Below are 16,504 nucleotides of genomic sequence, written 5' to 3'. Positions count from 1 at the left end.
GAGTGAGGGAGAGGTGAGAGAGGGAGAGGGAGAGAAAGAGGAGAGAGAGAGGAGAGAAAGAGAGAGGAGAGAGAGAGGAGAGGAGAGAGAGCGAGAGAGGAGAGTGAGAGAGGAGAGTGAGAGAGAGAGAGAGAGAGAGAGAGAGAGAGAGAGAGAGAGAGAGAGAGAGAGAGAGAGAGAGAGCGAGAGAGAGAGAGAGAGAGAGAGAGAGAGAGAGAGCGAGAGAGAGAGAGCGAGAGAGAGAGAGCGAGAGAGAGAGAGAGCGAGAGAGAGAGAGCGAGAGAGGGAGAGCGAGAGAGAGAGAGAAGAGAGGAGAGAGAGAAGAGAGGAGAGAGAGAAGAGAGGAGAGAGAGAAGAGAGGAGAGAAGAGAAAGGAGAGCAAGAGAGAGGAGAGCAAGAGAGAGGAGAGCAAGAGAGAGGACAGCAAGAGAAAGAGAAGAGAGAGAAAGAGAGGAGAGAAAGAGAGGAGAGAGAGAGAGAGAGAGAGAGAGAGAGAGAGAGAGAGAACATAAACAATAGAGGTGGCACAGGCTAGTATAAAGTAATAGTGGTGTTTTGGAGCTTAATCTGGAGATCAGGTAATAGCCCCTTGGGACCACACTTTGCAGAAGTGGGGATGTGGTGATGCATTTGCATCAAGGAAGTGTCAAAATCTTCTTTCAGTCAGCCATACTGCCACTTAGCAGCAGGTCATGTCAGTATACTCCCTATAACATAGATTGTACAAAACTTATCATTCCCTACCCCCACATGGGTAACTGGAATACCTCTTAGTCCCTGGCCAACACCGAATGATGTGCTGTATTGAATTTTAACAAGAAATTTGACTGCTACCATAAAATGTATAAATATACATACCAAGGGTTTTTTTCACCCTTACAAGGGAGGTAGCCAAAGTCAAAGGCATTAATCTGCTCCCATCTATTTCATCCCCACATATTTCACTCTCATTCACCACTCCTCACTCTCTCTTTTCTTTGCTCCTCCTGGATGACAGGTCATCCCTGCATCTCACTCAATGCCTTGGGTCAGAAGCAATGCAGCAAGACACAGCACATCCACAGCAAGGCCACTTCATGTAACTAGCAACTCCCTCCTCTCTGTCCCCTCAAGCAGAAAAAGAGATGACAGGAAGAAATCCCCTTAGGCTGCGTCAAAATATCATTCACACATATTCCCTCCCCCACCCACTCCCTTCCATGCATCATATCCATACACAACCACTCTCCACTCACTCCCATCCTATCCTCTAACAGACACTCCCTTCCCAACCAATGCCTCCCCACCCCATCCATCCATCCCATCCCTGGCTGCCCACCCATGTTCTCTACTTCTACCTCTGCCCTCCACACCTCCACCAATCCCTCCTCACTCACTTCCTCCCTCCCACCATCTGTCCAAACCACCCCAATGCTCCTTCATCAACCCTACCTCTCAACTTCCCCTCTACCACTGCTCTCCTCCCCACCCCCCCGTTTCACACTCTACAAATATGTACAAATAAAGAATGAGATGCAAAAACTGTAACTACAATACATAAGATGGTGGAGAAAACTGTATATAGAAAATACTAGACAGTACTGCATTTAATGATCATGACTTAAGAAACACAAGACAAAAGATTCTGACTAAAAATTGTAAATCTTCAGCTTTATGGAAAAAATACCTGTTGTCCAAGTTTATCAGCAGCTCCCTCAATTTGGACACCTGGTGTTAAGTGTAGAAACCTTGGGTCTTGGCTAATATTACCCTGAGATATGAAGCCCATTACAAAGTATGTGTGGTCCTCTGCCATCTCAACACAAGCTACAGCAAGAAAAGATAAATTAAAAATTAAAGATTTAGATTTTCAACTATTCATTCCAATTATACATCATACATGAAAAATGCTGAACAAATTTTCCATACCTTTGGAATAGGACTCGGAGGTCAAAGATCCCTCAGAGCTCATTTGGGCAACTATCATACAACCCCTTGCCTGGCCATTAACAGCAGATACAAGGCCTGATGGATAAGCATAGTATGAGTTAGATTTGAGTCTGTTTTGGTACTCCAACTGTATTGTTACAAGGTACCAACCACCACTTCACAATACAACTACCTTATCTTAATTACTTGTTTCCTTGGGTTTCTCTTTCCAGGCTTCAAATTTGAAGCAGCTGGCAAGTCTTCTAGTTCTCTCAAAAGATCTCTCAGTGAAGCAATGTATATTTTTGTTTGACTGTGGGTAAGTGAGAAAGTTGAGGATGTTCTGTATTTTCAGTGTGGTGCAAGCATTTTGGCATGTAAAGTCTATGGCAAGTCTAATACTGTGTTGGTATTAATAAAAATTGATGCTTCAAGATCAACTTTGGCATCTCGTAGGACCACTACTAGAAAGTACCCATTATTGGTCACTGTGTTAGCATTGTTCTATTGCAATAAAGAGTTTTGCAAAATGTTTGTCATGATGAAGACTACTTTAAAACAGTGTAGCTGCTGGTTCTTATGATCTACCACTCGAATAAATTCTACTCATTTAACTTTGTTTTTCTACTCTTTAAATCTTTTCTTTAATTCTTCTATGAATCCAACCTTTCATTGTGATACTGATTGGATGACACCTTTTTGAGGCTCACCTAGCTCCATGCTTACGGGACCAATGATAGGTACTTCAAAGCAACAATCCTTCAAGACATATTGAGATAATCATCTCCCTGCCAGCTAATACAAAGGGCAGCAACCAAACTGGTCCCCAGCCAGCCTGGCAGATAATAATCCATATGGGGGAAGACTAAAAACACTGGGTGTGCCAGCCAACTTTGAAAGATGAAGGTGAAAGAGGTGATATGATCACAGTATTCAGATTGCTAAAGAGGACAGATTATAATGACAAGAAATCTTGATTAGGGACTTGAGGGCTTTAAGAGATCATGAAAACAAATTAAGCAAGGATGTGAAGAAATAAAGTTTTCAATACACAAATGGAATAAAAAAGGAGATGCAAACAGCAACAGACCTTCTTGTCATTACATGGCTGCTAGTGAATTGAAAGGGGATGTAAACATTGAAAACTATTAAGAACCACTCACTTGATTTAAGCATACGAGCTCACACTGCTGAGAAACAAGTTAGATTTGAGTTGGACTCCATATATTTATCTAAACATTTTTCTTAAAAAGTGTCAATTGTATATGAACTCTCTACACAAACAAGTAATCTTTTCCAAACATTTATAATGCAGTTCAAGAAAATAAAGAAAAAACAAATTATTAGTGCTTATTCTCTTCTAGACTATTCTGTAACCATTGTTTCTTGTAACATTACTACAGTCCACAATAAAACATATCAGTAAAATAGTCAGAGAAACCTTCAACCTATTAAGATCAATGAAAGTGGCATTTGACTACTTCGATGAGGAAACGATTGAAAAAATATTAGTTACACTAATAAGACCAAAACTGGAGTATGCAGCAACACTATGGACATCCAGTGCTAAAAAGAATATAATGAAATTAGAATACAAAGAGCAACGACAAAGTTGGCACCAACTCTCTCCAAATTAACATACAAAGATTGTCCAAATTGGAATTACCAACTCTGGAACAAAAAAGAGAAAGATCTGCTGACTATTTATAGGGTCATGAAAGGAATGGAAATCCTAGATAGGAGTGATTTATTAAAATGGGACAATAGAAAAACAAGAGGACACGAAAAGAAACTCAAAAAGGATAACTATAGAAGAGATCTGAAAAAGAATAGCTTCCCACATAGAGTACTGGATACCTGGAATAAATTAGATAAAGAAACAGTGTGTGCAAACACTATTCAAGATTTTAAGAAAAAACTTGATGCTGAAAGATACAAAGACGGGTCACCACGAGCATAGCTCCCTTCCTGTATAATACGACTACTGTAGGTAAATACATATGGAGCCATAAGTACTCAATCGTCTCTGTCTTTCAACCAACTCTCCAGAGACCATCTATTGTCATGGATCCTCCCAAGGGACAGTCTATTGTCCCTGTCATGCTCCATGATGCATCATTGACACAAAAGGACATGGGTATGGCACCATAAGCCACATCCTAACGAGAGCCATAGTGCTCGCCATTTTTAACCCCTACAGCATTAGTGGCATACAACATATGTCGCTGATGCTGTAGCACAATTCCATTCACACCAGGTATCACACTAGGCACATTCTCCAAGAAATTCTCTGACATGGACAAAGCTACCACTCAGATACAGAGCCAGTCAGTACCCATTGCACCCACCCACACAATAGCCCAAGTCACATGGTCACCTTCACATTACGAGATCAAGAACTTCATCTTCCACTTATCACTCATGCTAATATTCTCCTTCAAGAACGCAAATCTTTTATACATACTGCCACAAACCAGGACACTTTGTTAACACATGTTACCTGTTACAACCAGACAAACATTGCAATCATCACGGTACATGTTTTCACATGAGTGATTGTTGCTGTGTGCTGCTAGCATGGAGGCAACACGGACAAGGATCCCCAGATCGCTCTCCGGCTAGACATTCATATAACATCTGCAAGGCATCCACATAACACATCCACATCTCCTGCAAGGCATTCACATAACACACCTCCTGCAAGGTATCTACATAACACATCTCCTTTGTGACTACATAATACAAAGACTCTGTGCACACCAAGGACAGTTACTCCATACCCAGACTTTCAATCATCAATGCTACCGGTATATAACCTGGATATCCCAGACACATCTTCCCATTCCTTACATTTCAATACCATGTCTAGAAACACCAAAGTGACAATCTTTCTCAACACTGGTTCTCCAGTTAACATCATGTCAGTACACAGTTTCCACAAATTCTGCACTAAAACAAAACCGGTCACCATTTTGGAACCCCCAACATCAACCTTTGCAATGTAGACAGCATACCATTCCCTATCATTGGTAAATCCTCCCTAGACATTAGCTTCCAGTTACCACCTACATAGCTGATGTTTACTTTCCTGCTGATATCCTCATATGCTTAACATTGATGAAGCAAAACAACAATCATTTACCCTGCTCAAAATGACATCATTTATGCAAATCATTTCCTCCCTGCATTGCCATCAGCAACTTCCCACGAAGTCAACCACATCAATGTGGCTGAACAGTGTTGTCACCAAACAACTGGCTGATCTCCCACTCATCTCCATTTTATTGAACCATCTCCAATCCCAGGCCCATCACTCGTGTTTACCTATCATGCCACCCAATCCATGTATAAATTGAACAGCCAAGGCAACATAACTCATCCCTGGCAAAGTCCCACCTTTACCTCAAACCACTCATTCTCTCCTTTTCTATTTCTAAAACAGGTTCTTCTATTCTCATGAAAACTCTGGGCTGTTCTTGACAGCTTTCCTCCTATCCCATATATCTGCAATACCTCCCACAATGTCTTCCTGTCTGCCCTATCAGAAGCCTTTTCCAAATCAAAAAAAGCCCAAAAAACATCCTTACCTTTTCCTAAAGCTTTCTCACATATCTGCCTTACCACAAAACTCTGATCCATGCAACCCTTACTTGTCCTAAACCCACAGTTCCTCACCAATTATTCCCCCTCTTCCTCATCCTCTCAATCAAAACCCTCAACAAACTTACCCTCTGAAACTACTACACTCACACTTGTAAAGTGGAACTATACAGGCACTCCTCTAGTCTTCCTGCACTTTACCCTCTTTTAGACAAACATTAAACAACCTCACCAGCCAGTCCACCATCTAAACCAGGTGCCTCACCTGCTGTCATCATTTTAATGACTGCTTTCGCTTCATCTTTCTTTATTTCTCCTCTATTTTCCTCATTCACCACTGTCATTTTCTTAGTGCTTCCCACTGCAACTACATTTCCCTCACCATCCTCCTTCACATTTAGCAACTCCCAAAAATACACTATCTTCCATTATCGTCTCTCCATCTGCAACTTTTACCTTTTCCTCTCTAAACATGAATGGAACACAATTCTACACCAGACCCCTGACCACCACACACACCCATTTCACTGCATCAATGAAGCACCACCACCAAAATGTAACAAAAACACCATATCAGTGGCACACTACTCATTCACAACCTGTGCCACATAGTACATACATACACCAAGGGTTTTTTCCCCCTTACAAGGGAGGTAGCCAAAGTCAAAAGGCATAATTCCACTCACACCCGGCTTTTTCCCCCTTACAAGGGAGGTAGCCAAAGTCAAAAGGCATAATTCCACTCACACCCATTCCATCCCCATTCACCACCCCTCCCTCCCTCTCTCTCATCTTGGCTCCACCTGGATGTTGGGATGAATCATCCCTGCACCTTGTCCATTGCCCTGGGCCAGAAGCAATGCTCAGTATTTGTAAACGAAACACCTCAAAGTGAACTGCAAACTGAAACCTGTGAAAAGTCTAGGGTAAACTTACTACGGTAAATATAACAAAAGAAAAAATTAAAAGGTGTATAGAGAAACTCAAAGTTAATAAAACACCAGGGCCTGATGGTTGGCATCCAAGAATCTTAAAGGAAATGAAAAATGAGATTGTTGTTCCATTAGAAATTATTTTCAAGAAATCCATCATATCCAGAGATGTCCCAAGAGAATGGAAGCTAGCTAACGTTACTCCCATATTCAAAAAAAGGTGACAAAAAGAAACCAAATAATTATTGACAAAAAGAAACCAAATAACTATTGACTTCAATCGTAGGAAAAATAATGGAAACTATAATCAGAGATGCTATCGAACATCATTTAGAAAGTAACCATTTGATAAATGATAGCCAGCATGGTTTCAGATGGAAACGTTCTTGCGTGACTTACTCTAATTCTACAACACAGTTATCTCAAATTATGATGACAGAAACAATATAGATTCAATAGACTTTGCAAAAGCTTTCGATACCGTCCCACACGAAAGACTACTTACTAAATTAGCTTCGCATGGAATAAGTGGTAGCCTATAAAGTTGGACTAGTAATTGGTTGAATGATCGAAAACAGTTGTTTTAAATGGAAAAACTTCTAGATGGAAAAATGTTACAAGTGGAGTTCCTCAGGGTTCTGTTCGTGGGCCACTTCTATTCATAGTATATATAAATGATATAGACCATGGACTAAAATCTACTGTTTCCAAATTTGCTGATGATACAAAACTGTGCAGAATGGCAAATGATCACTTAAACCAATTAGATATTCAAGGCGATTTAGATAAATTACAGCAATGGTCTGAAAAGTGGCTAATGAAATTTAACACAAGTAAATGCAAGGTAATGCACATAGGTAAAAATAACAGTAAGAAACGATTACAAGTTATTTGGAAATTCGTTAACAAAAATGGATAATGAAAAAGATCTCGGCATAATTATCAGTAACAATCTCAAATCATCCAAGCAGTGTATTTCAGCCTTTGAGAAAGCAAATAAGATTCTAGGACTGATTGCGCAATCTTATGATTTCAAAAGTCCATCACTCATTAACAAGCTATATGAATCGTTAGTTCGTCCACATTTGGAATATGCCGTTTCCCTATGGTCACCGTATCTCATTAAAGACATTGACAGACTGGAAAAAGTACAACGGCAAGCCACAAAACTGATTCCAAATATCAAAAATAAATCATACGAAAATCGACTAAAACATATGAATCTGTTTTCCCTAAAAAAGCGTAGACTCAGAGGTGACTTGATTCGGGTCTTTAAAATTCTATAGGTAATTGACAACATCAAAAGTGACAACATTTTCACATTGAATGAGAATCAGACAAGAAACAATGGTCTCAAACTGTCCGGAAATAGATTCAATTTGGAAGTAGGTAGAAACAACTTTGCCAACCGTGTAGTTAATGAATGGAATAAACTTTCTGCACAGGTAGTGCAATGTAGTTCAGTTTGAAGCTATAAGAATCATTTAGATAAACACCTAAGATGCTGTAATGATTATAATTTATTTCATATTATTTGTTTTTGTTTTGTTATCATTTGTCTGTTTTGATTTTCATTTATTATTAGTTATACGTCAATTCATTATTATTTACTATTTACCTGTTCATTATTTAACTATACCTATGCATTTATTTATGTATTTTATTTGTTATTTACATTATTATAGTTTTTATTTATTAATTATTATGATTTTTCTTTTTTCGCATCCGATCTAGATATGGACCAGGGGGTCTCCTGTCGGCATGCTCCACCTTTGTAATCCTTTGTAAAGCACATCCACAGCAAGGCCACTTCATTATATCAGTGGATGCCACTCATGCAATAACATTGAAGACAGAGAGAAATCTCTTTGGGCTGGTGTATAAGGAAAGTTAATGAAATGGATGATTTTCTGAACAGGAGAAAAATGAGGGTGGTAGTTAGAGACAAAAACTCAATCTGGAAAGATATGATAAGTGGAGTCCCACAAGGTTCTGTACTAGCTCCAATAATGTTTGCCATATATATAAATGACATAGATGAAGGTGTGGAATGTTACATGAACTTCTTTGTCGATGATGCAAAACTACTATAGAAAATAAGTACAGAGAAAGACTGAATTACTTCAGAGAGAGATCTGGACAATGTCTGGAAATGGAGCCAAAAGTGGTAAGTGAATTTCAACATCAAGAAATACAGTATAATGGAGTTTGGAAAAAGTAAGAATAGAATATCAGGGCAATATATGGTTGGTACAAAAGAAGTAAAAAAAAGTTAGCTTGGAAAAGGATCTAGGAGTAATTATTAACAAAGACATGAAACCTACAATTTAATAAGAACAATAAAGGTGACCTTTAACTACAAGGATGAGGAAATGGTAAAGAAAATAAGATCAAGATTGGAATATGCTGCAACACTATGGACACCTAACACAAAAAAGAATATAAAGACATTAGATAGAATCCAAAGAGCAACAACAAAGATGGCACCAACACTTTCAAATTTGATTTACAAAGATTGTCCAAATTGGAACTAACAACCCTGTAACAAAGAAGAGAAAGTGATCTACTGGCTATTTACAGAATCATGAAAGGTATGGAAGTCCTTGATAGAGAAGATTTATTAAAGTGGGACAAGAAAAACAAGAGGACACAAAAAGAAACTCAAAAAGGTTAGTTATAGAAGAGATCTGAAAAAGAATAATTTTCCACACACAGTGATAGATGTCTGGAACAAATTGGATGAAAAAATATTATGTGCAAAAACCATACAAGAATTTAAGAACAAACTAGATGCTGAGAGATACAAAGGTGGATCACTACGAGTATAGCTCCCTTCCCATATAATGCAACTAGGTAAATACATAACCACCTCATCTCAAATACATTTAAACTCTTCATCTCTTATATTCCATGTCTCCATCCTATACAGTGCTACTGACACAATCACCCCTTCATACAATCTCCTCTTGGAATCCATTCCCAAATGTCTATTCCTCATTACACTTTTTAATACCCCAAGGCACTTGTTTCTCTCAATCTACAATTTACCTTCACCTCCACTCCTCCCTTTCCTGCTGCATGTGACTCCAAGTACAGTAAGTCCTCCTTATACAGTACATATGCATTCCTGAAAAACTTACCGCAAATTGAAATTACCATATACCGAACCCATTATAACATGTAATAATAGGATATGGCAGACGTACCTTCTCCCTGCTCTTTCCTCTTCAAAACACGAACGGATACCGTATGTGAATTTTTCTTACCATAAATAGAATCGAGGGTAGCAATTACCAAATACCTTTACTGTGAATTTACCGGATAAAGAATTACTGTATAAGGAGGACTCACTGTATCTAAAGCTATCCACTTCCTCCTTCCTCTCTCCTTTAATACTCGCTTCTAAATTGCTACCATCCTCTCCCCTTGTACATCTTATCACCTTACTGTAACCCATATTTACATTCAACTTCTCCTCTTGCACACCTTCCCAAACTCTGTCACTAACTTCCTTATTCCCTCCTCTGATCTTGCCACTAGCATAGTGTCATTAGCAAACAACAGCTGGCTTATCTCCCACTTTTCTCCATTTTCTTGAACCATCTCCAATCCCCTGTCCATTACCCTTTCATTAACCTCCCACACCACCCAATCCATGTATAAATTGAACAGCCAAGGCAACATGACACATCCCTGGCAAAGTCCCACCTTTACCTCCATTTCTATTTCTAACAGTCTCTCCTACTCTCAAAATTTCTTGACCTACCTTAACAGTTTTCCTCCGATCCCATATATCTGCAAAACCTCCCACAGTACCTTCCTGTCTACCTTGTCATAAGCCTTTTCCAGATCCATAAAGTCCCAAAAAAACATCTTTATCCTTTGCTAAAGCTTTCTCACATATCTTACAAAAAATCTGATCCATGCAACCCCTACCTGTCCTAAACCCACATTGTTCCTCCCCAATTACTCCCTCCTAATCCTCTCAGTCAAAAATAAAAAACTCCACAATCAACCTCAATACAACACTGACAACTCCCAAGATATAATCCCTACAGACCAAACCATCCCACATCAAGTGGATGAATAAACTGGATGAGGAAACAATGAGTGCAAAACTATACAAGAATTTAAGAACAAATTTGATACCGAAAGATACAAAGACTGGTCACTACAAGCATAGCTCCCTTCCTGTAAAATAGAACTAGGAAAATACAATGGTGCACATACATTCTAGACACCATCCAGTGGTGAAACATTACCAACACAGTAGGTCTGGTCACAGATTCAAACTGCCCTAGATACATCCAACATGCAAAAGAAACAACACGCTAAACTACAGTGCTCCTCACCTACAACACAAAATATTTTCTCCAAGTGACTTATGGACCTACTTTAGGGCCATTGCCAGTTATTTGGAGGCTGCAGATCTGCAAGACAGACCAGGGGCAATGGACCAAAAGACTGACTGACAATATCATAATGCTGCAGAGATTAGTACAACTAGATATAATAATGATAATAATCACAAGAATCACAAGAACTTCAGATTTCATTATTATCTATGTGAAAGTAATTCTTAAATAATTTTACCTTTCACCAAACGATTTTAAGAAAATTAACTAACCTTTAATGACACCATCTCCTGGCAATCCATGAACAGTGACGATATCTGCCCAGTCAACTACATCATACAATCCACCTCCATACTGACTTGCTACTGTGTTTCCAATGTCTCCAAACTTTCTATAGAAATAGGAGAAAAGCAAACATTTTACCTGTATTTCAAAATAGAGTTAATGCACCAAATACAAAAACTTTGAGTAAAAAAACAATGTAAGAGACTGGTAGAAAAGAGGGTAGAAATAGGGGTAGAAGATGAGTTGTCATATTTCATAGTTATGTTGTTTGAAAATAACAGCCCCAGCAAGCCACCTGAATCCACCTTTTCATTTTGTGTAGATAATAAATTAGTTTGTAAACAACAGCCCAGGAGCTCTATATTTGTATTTTGTTGATATGACATTCCTTTATAACCTAAATATTATGCAGAGACTCAATATTATTCTAAGTAAACAATATTGCCTTACAGACTTAAAACAAAGAATCTGATTGGTGAAATGGAGAAAATTCAATTGGTTCATGAATGTAAGAGCATGCCCATTGGGGAGGATCCTAAATATAAAGATCATTGGCCTTAGGAAATCACTACATCACTGCAAAGCTCATGTAGGATCTTGTATATGTGCTCTCAGGGGATTCCTTGGAAGAACTCTGGAGGGTACAGTGTATAAGAGTTAACAGAAGATACAGAAAAAAGAGAAATTTGATTCACCTAGACAGAAGATTATAACTAGAGAAAGTGAGTTGCCATATCCATAGGTGAGGACCACAAGGGTGGCTACAACAATTTGGGCTCAACTAGGTCAGACAACATATTCCCATGGGATTAGTTTGTGTGTGTAAATGGGGCTACTGCCAATACGAAAGTAATCAATTCATTGCCCCAGGTCTCTCTCACAGGAGACCCACAGCTCCCCAGTAACGAGCAAAATCCACTGGGTGGTCATACAACACTCAGGAAAGAACTATAATGTCATCTAGGGATTATTAGTGGTGGGCAGTGAAGGATAAGGTGTACATTATCTTGTATGTGCTGGTTGCCAATAAGCATATTTACTGGGGAGAGAATTGGAAGAGGAGATGGGGGGGGGGGGCAATGTCAACATTTCACCACAAGTGGGAAGGGGGTCATAGAGAAAGGTACAAAGAGGGAAATATGAGTAGTGAGGTACACTGAAACAAGATGCAATTCAAAGTAATTTAAGAGACACTTGGGGCAACAGATTGCAATTATAATGTTGGAAATAAATTTAATTTTAATGACAAAGCATGTGTGTATTTATCCAATTGTGAAGTACAGGAAAGGAGCAATGTTTGTTGGGTCTCACCTCCTATTTTCCAATTAATCATACCTAGCCTCAAGTTCTTGTGGGCATAATAATGTTCATGTGGTATTTCCAACAAGGAGAGTTTAATTCACTCCCTGCATGCATGACACTATCAAGTAAATGATTATAAATCAAATAATAATTGTTGCTTCAAGTTTGACAAGTGGAAAACATCCAGCCCCACAGCAGTTGGCAATGGTCCTTGGGCCCTGCCACAGTCTCTAGAAAGAATTTTTGGTCTTGTCTGTGTTGTACTGGTGTGGGACTGTTTCTATGTCATCAGCTGAGAGTAATAGCAGGAGACCAGTTGCCAGTTGTCAGCTCTCCACATGTGAAACAGGAAATAAATACATAATGGATGGGTGTCAGGTGTGTAGGTACATTCCTTGGTTGGCTCCCTTGTGAGGGGTAAGATGCCTTTTTAGATATAGATTTACAATACTACTTTTATCATTTAATTTTCATTTGTTATCCATATTCAACATTTTCTTTATTAAGACTCATCTTAAAACAACCAATCAATCAACCCATGGTCCCAGGTCTCTCTTGCAGGAGACCCACGGTTCCCAGATAACTGGCAATAACCACTAGATTGGCTCACAAGTACCTCAAGGAAGAAATGTGTTGTCTGGGTATGGCTAGGGTGAGGGAGTAAGATGGATTCAGTGTCTTTCATAAGCTGGTTGCATCTTGGGCAGTTTGTTTCTCTGACTAGACTTGTTCTATACTGGTACAGTCTTAGTGCTGGATGGTGTCCTGAACACAGTCATGCAAGTGTGGTTCTTGTTGCTGTTGGGAGGGCTTTTCCTGCAGGATTAATGCTAATTAAAGAAAATAATGAAAAAAGGCAATACTACCAACTGGAAGAGGACTGAGAATTCTGCCTGTAGAGAAAAACTAGACCCCTCCCCCAACCCTGGTGTAAAGGTATCAAACTATCCCCATCTCTGCACAAAGGTGTGGCCCCAAAGGGGCTGGTACCTAGTCTTCAGAACCTGATCTCTGGATTGGGCCCAGATATCACTATAAAAGAATGAATAATAGAATAAATAAATAGGTAAATGCATTGCTGTGTTTCCATGTTTATCATACTGTAAGTTTTGGAGGTGCTAAGATGGGAGGGAGGGTGGAGGGGTGTGGAGTGTTCTAGGAGGTGCTAAGATGGGAGGGAGGGTGGAGGGGTGTGGAGTGTTCTAGGAGGTGCTAAGATGGGAGGGAGGGTGGAGGGGAGTGGAGTGTTTTCGGGGATGAAATGGGTGGGAATGTTTTTGTGCCTTGTCCTTTTTGGCTACCCCCCTGGTAAGGGGGAAAAAAGCCTTGGTATATGTATGTATGTATGTTTTGGGCAGTGTCAAGATACACAGACAACACAATACCTCTTCCCTAAGTGATTTATGGTTATGATCAGAGACTGTTGCCAGATTCTTGGAGGTTGTGGGTCTTCTGCAAGACACACCAAGGGCAACAAATCAATTAATTATTAGACATTATTCAACAACAATAAGGAGGAGATAAGATACTATTAAACTACTGAATACTGTCCCTGACCAGTATGATAGCGGGGCATTCTCTGCAAGATAAAGAAAAAAACAATTCAAATTAACACCCTCATCTCTCCAATTTTGCTGCTATTTGGTTTATAGGTAGTTTCAGGGCTCTAAACACCTTTCTAAAATTTAAAATTAATTCAAACAACAGTTCTTGTAACACGACTTCAGATGTTTTGGGGTCATATGAGAGGTCACTAACATTTGGCGACCACCAATGACTAGGGTGATAAAGGTCATAGTTTTATGTTATATATATATATATATATATATATATATATATATATATATATATATATATATATATATATATATATATATATATATATATATATATATATATATATATATATATATAAACTCAGAAAAAAAAACCAAGGAATCCATATATCAGAGTTTTAGAACTCTAGGTTGAGGAAAAAAAAATCCAACTTGGGCAAAAATTTGAGGTCCAGATTCAACCCCTGGGATATCAAAATTGAACAAATTTTATAGATGAGAAATATTAAGACATAAGCTCTGGCTATTGGAATCAGTATATAAAAAAAAAAAAGTTTGAGTATGCTAGTATTTTTCATATAATTAACACAGGCAAGCACCATATTTATACATTGTCCATCAACTGTACACATTTTTCACACTTAAAGCTCATAATCTACCTTTATTAAAATAAAAATAAATAAAAGTACATCACTAGGCTATTATATATAAAAAAGGGGACCTCAAAACAAAAATAAATTGAAAAGAAAAAATAAATAAAAGGCAATGTCATGGCCATCTTCGACTTCAGAGCTAACAACAAACAAATAAAGGTTGTTTATTTTTTTAATTTTCATGTACCGGTAATTAACTTACAAGTGAACACCTTGTATTTACAAATTTTTGTCAATTCGTAAGTTCCAAACGATCTAGCAATTTTTGCAACAAGTTGCTACTTGTACAGAATCTGCACAGATAGTTGTAGTTTAGATCTACATGTTGGTACAGAAGTGTGTGTGTGATTGGTTGTTATTGTTTACTAATGAGCCTCATAGAATATAAAGAATTAAAATATAGTCTAAAACTATTCTAAAATGTGTCATCTTATATATTTTTTGTTTACAGATTTACAGAAATTACTCATAGCAATGTCTACATCTTGGCTATTAGGCCTTTCCAGCAAAATACAATGGTTTGGCACTTGAAATATTACCAAGACCCTACTAAAAACATACGAAGCACATAACAATCAATCTTAGAATTGTGACTGATGTCCTTATTGAAAAGTGTGATGGAAGATTGAAAAAAAAAAAAAAAAAAACTTCTTGTTGTGTGTGAACTCTTGGACACTAATAATGAATAACCCCACAATACTTAGAACTATTGAAAACAATGAGACTGAGCAACATTTATATGAATCATCTTCAAGCAGTGATTTTAGTGACATAACATCTTCAAATTGGATCTATATCTTTTGAGTATGTCGTGATTCAATTCCAACAGTATGAAAATAGTGCTCACCTAGCAGTCACGGAGAAAATTTAAGAGAGTACTTTTTTTGCCGTTAAGGATGTTAAGGATGACAAACTTTCATCACTTGCATCAGTGTTCAGTTATAAAAGAAGTGTGTTCGTATTTTGTTTATGGAGTTTGCAATTATTTTGTTATAGTGCAGAAAATATGTACATTTTGGATGTGTAACTGTACGCATCACAGAATTCTGTTTTTTCCTTTGTTTTTGTTAGTAACCAATAATGCCGTGTGTGGCGCTGTTCATTCGGAGAGAGAAAATAAATACAAACATCATCCAGCAGCCGGTTCTGTTCATCACCTTCACTATTGAATGCCTGTATTACCCTATCAGGATGACTTCAGCCACAACAGGTTATGGGCCCAGGCACAGGCTCGTTTTCGACGGTGATGGGGATAAATACGAGGTATGGGAAGCGAAATTCCAAGGTTACCTGACAACCAAGAAACTGGACAGCGTGTTGACGAAGACATCACCGAGTACAGACGAGAATAAGGAAGTATATGCCGAGCTGATTCAACTGCTGGATGATAGGAGCATAGCTCTTATTATTAGAGATGCAACGGACAAAGGCAAGGAAGCGTTAGATATTTTAAGAAATTACTATCTGGGTGCAAGTAAACCGAGAGTGATTTCTCTGTACAAGAAGTTGACGACACTCAGATTAGCTAGTGATGAGGAGTTAATAGACTATATTTTAAGAGCTGAAGCAGCTACAGCGGCACTGAAGAAAGCAGAAGAAAATATAAGTGACAGCATGCTTATAGCCATGGTGCTAAATGGACTCCCTACAGCATATGACACAATCAGCACAGTGATGGAGCAACGAGAAAAACAAATGACTTTTCAAGAATTCAAGAAGGCACTCATGAGCTATGAAGAATCAGGAAAGTTGAAAAGCTCACGCGAAGAAGAAAACGTGATGAATGCAAACAGTGACAGAGGCAGGTATATATTTAAATGTTTTATATGTGGCAGACCAGGCCACAAGGCCTATCAATGCCTCAGGCGAACTAGTGGTGACCAGAAGAAACCTAGCAAGTGGTGCAGTCTGTG

General features: G+C 38.5%; 1 protein-coding gene across 1 annotated transcript in view; it reads right to left on the bottom strand.

The window, feature by feature from the left end:
- Positions 1 to 16,504, bottom strand: part of LOC143038875 (uridine 5'-monophosphate synthase-like) — a gene marked incomplete at its 5' end in the record, with an annotated part of 77,922 nt that overhangs the window by 16,172 nt on the left and 45,246 nt on the right. Inside the window, 3 exon segments of the mRNA XM_076208540.1 lie at positions 1,667 to 1,806; positions 1,909 to 2,004; positions 11,068 to 11,182. Coding sequence (XP_076064655.1) covers positions 1,667 to 1,806; positions 1,909 to 2,004; positions 11,068 to 11,182 — 351 coding nt within the window.

The sequence above is a fragment of the Oratosquilla oratoria genome, chromosome 25 (assembly GCF_046742065.1).
Source record: "Oratosquilla oratoria isolate Oo_2021 chromosome 25, ASM4674206v1, whole genome shotgun sequence".
NCBI classification, from domain to species: Eukaryota; Metazoa; Arthropoda; class Malacostraca; order Stomatopoda; family Squillidae; genus Oratosquilla; species Oratosquilla oratoria.
Note: the sequence above shows the minus strand (reverse complement) of the source record. Positions and strands in the feature narration are given on the sequence as shown.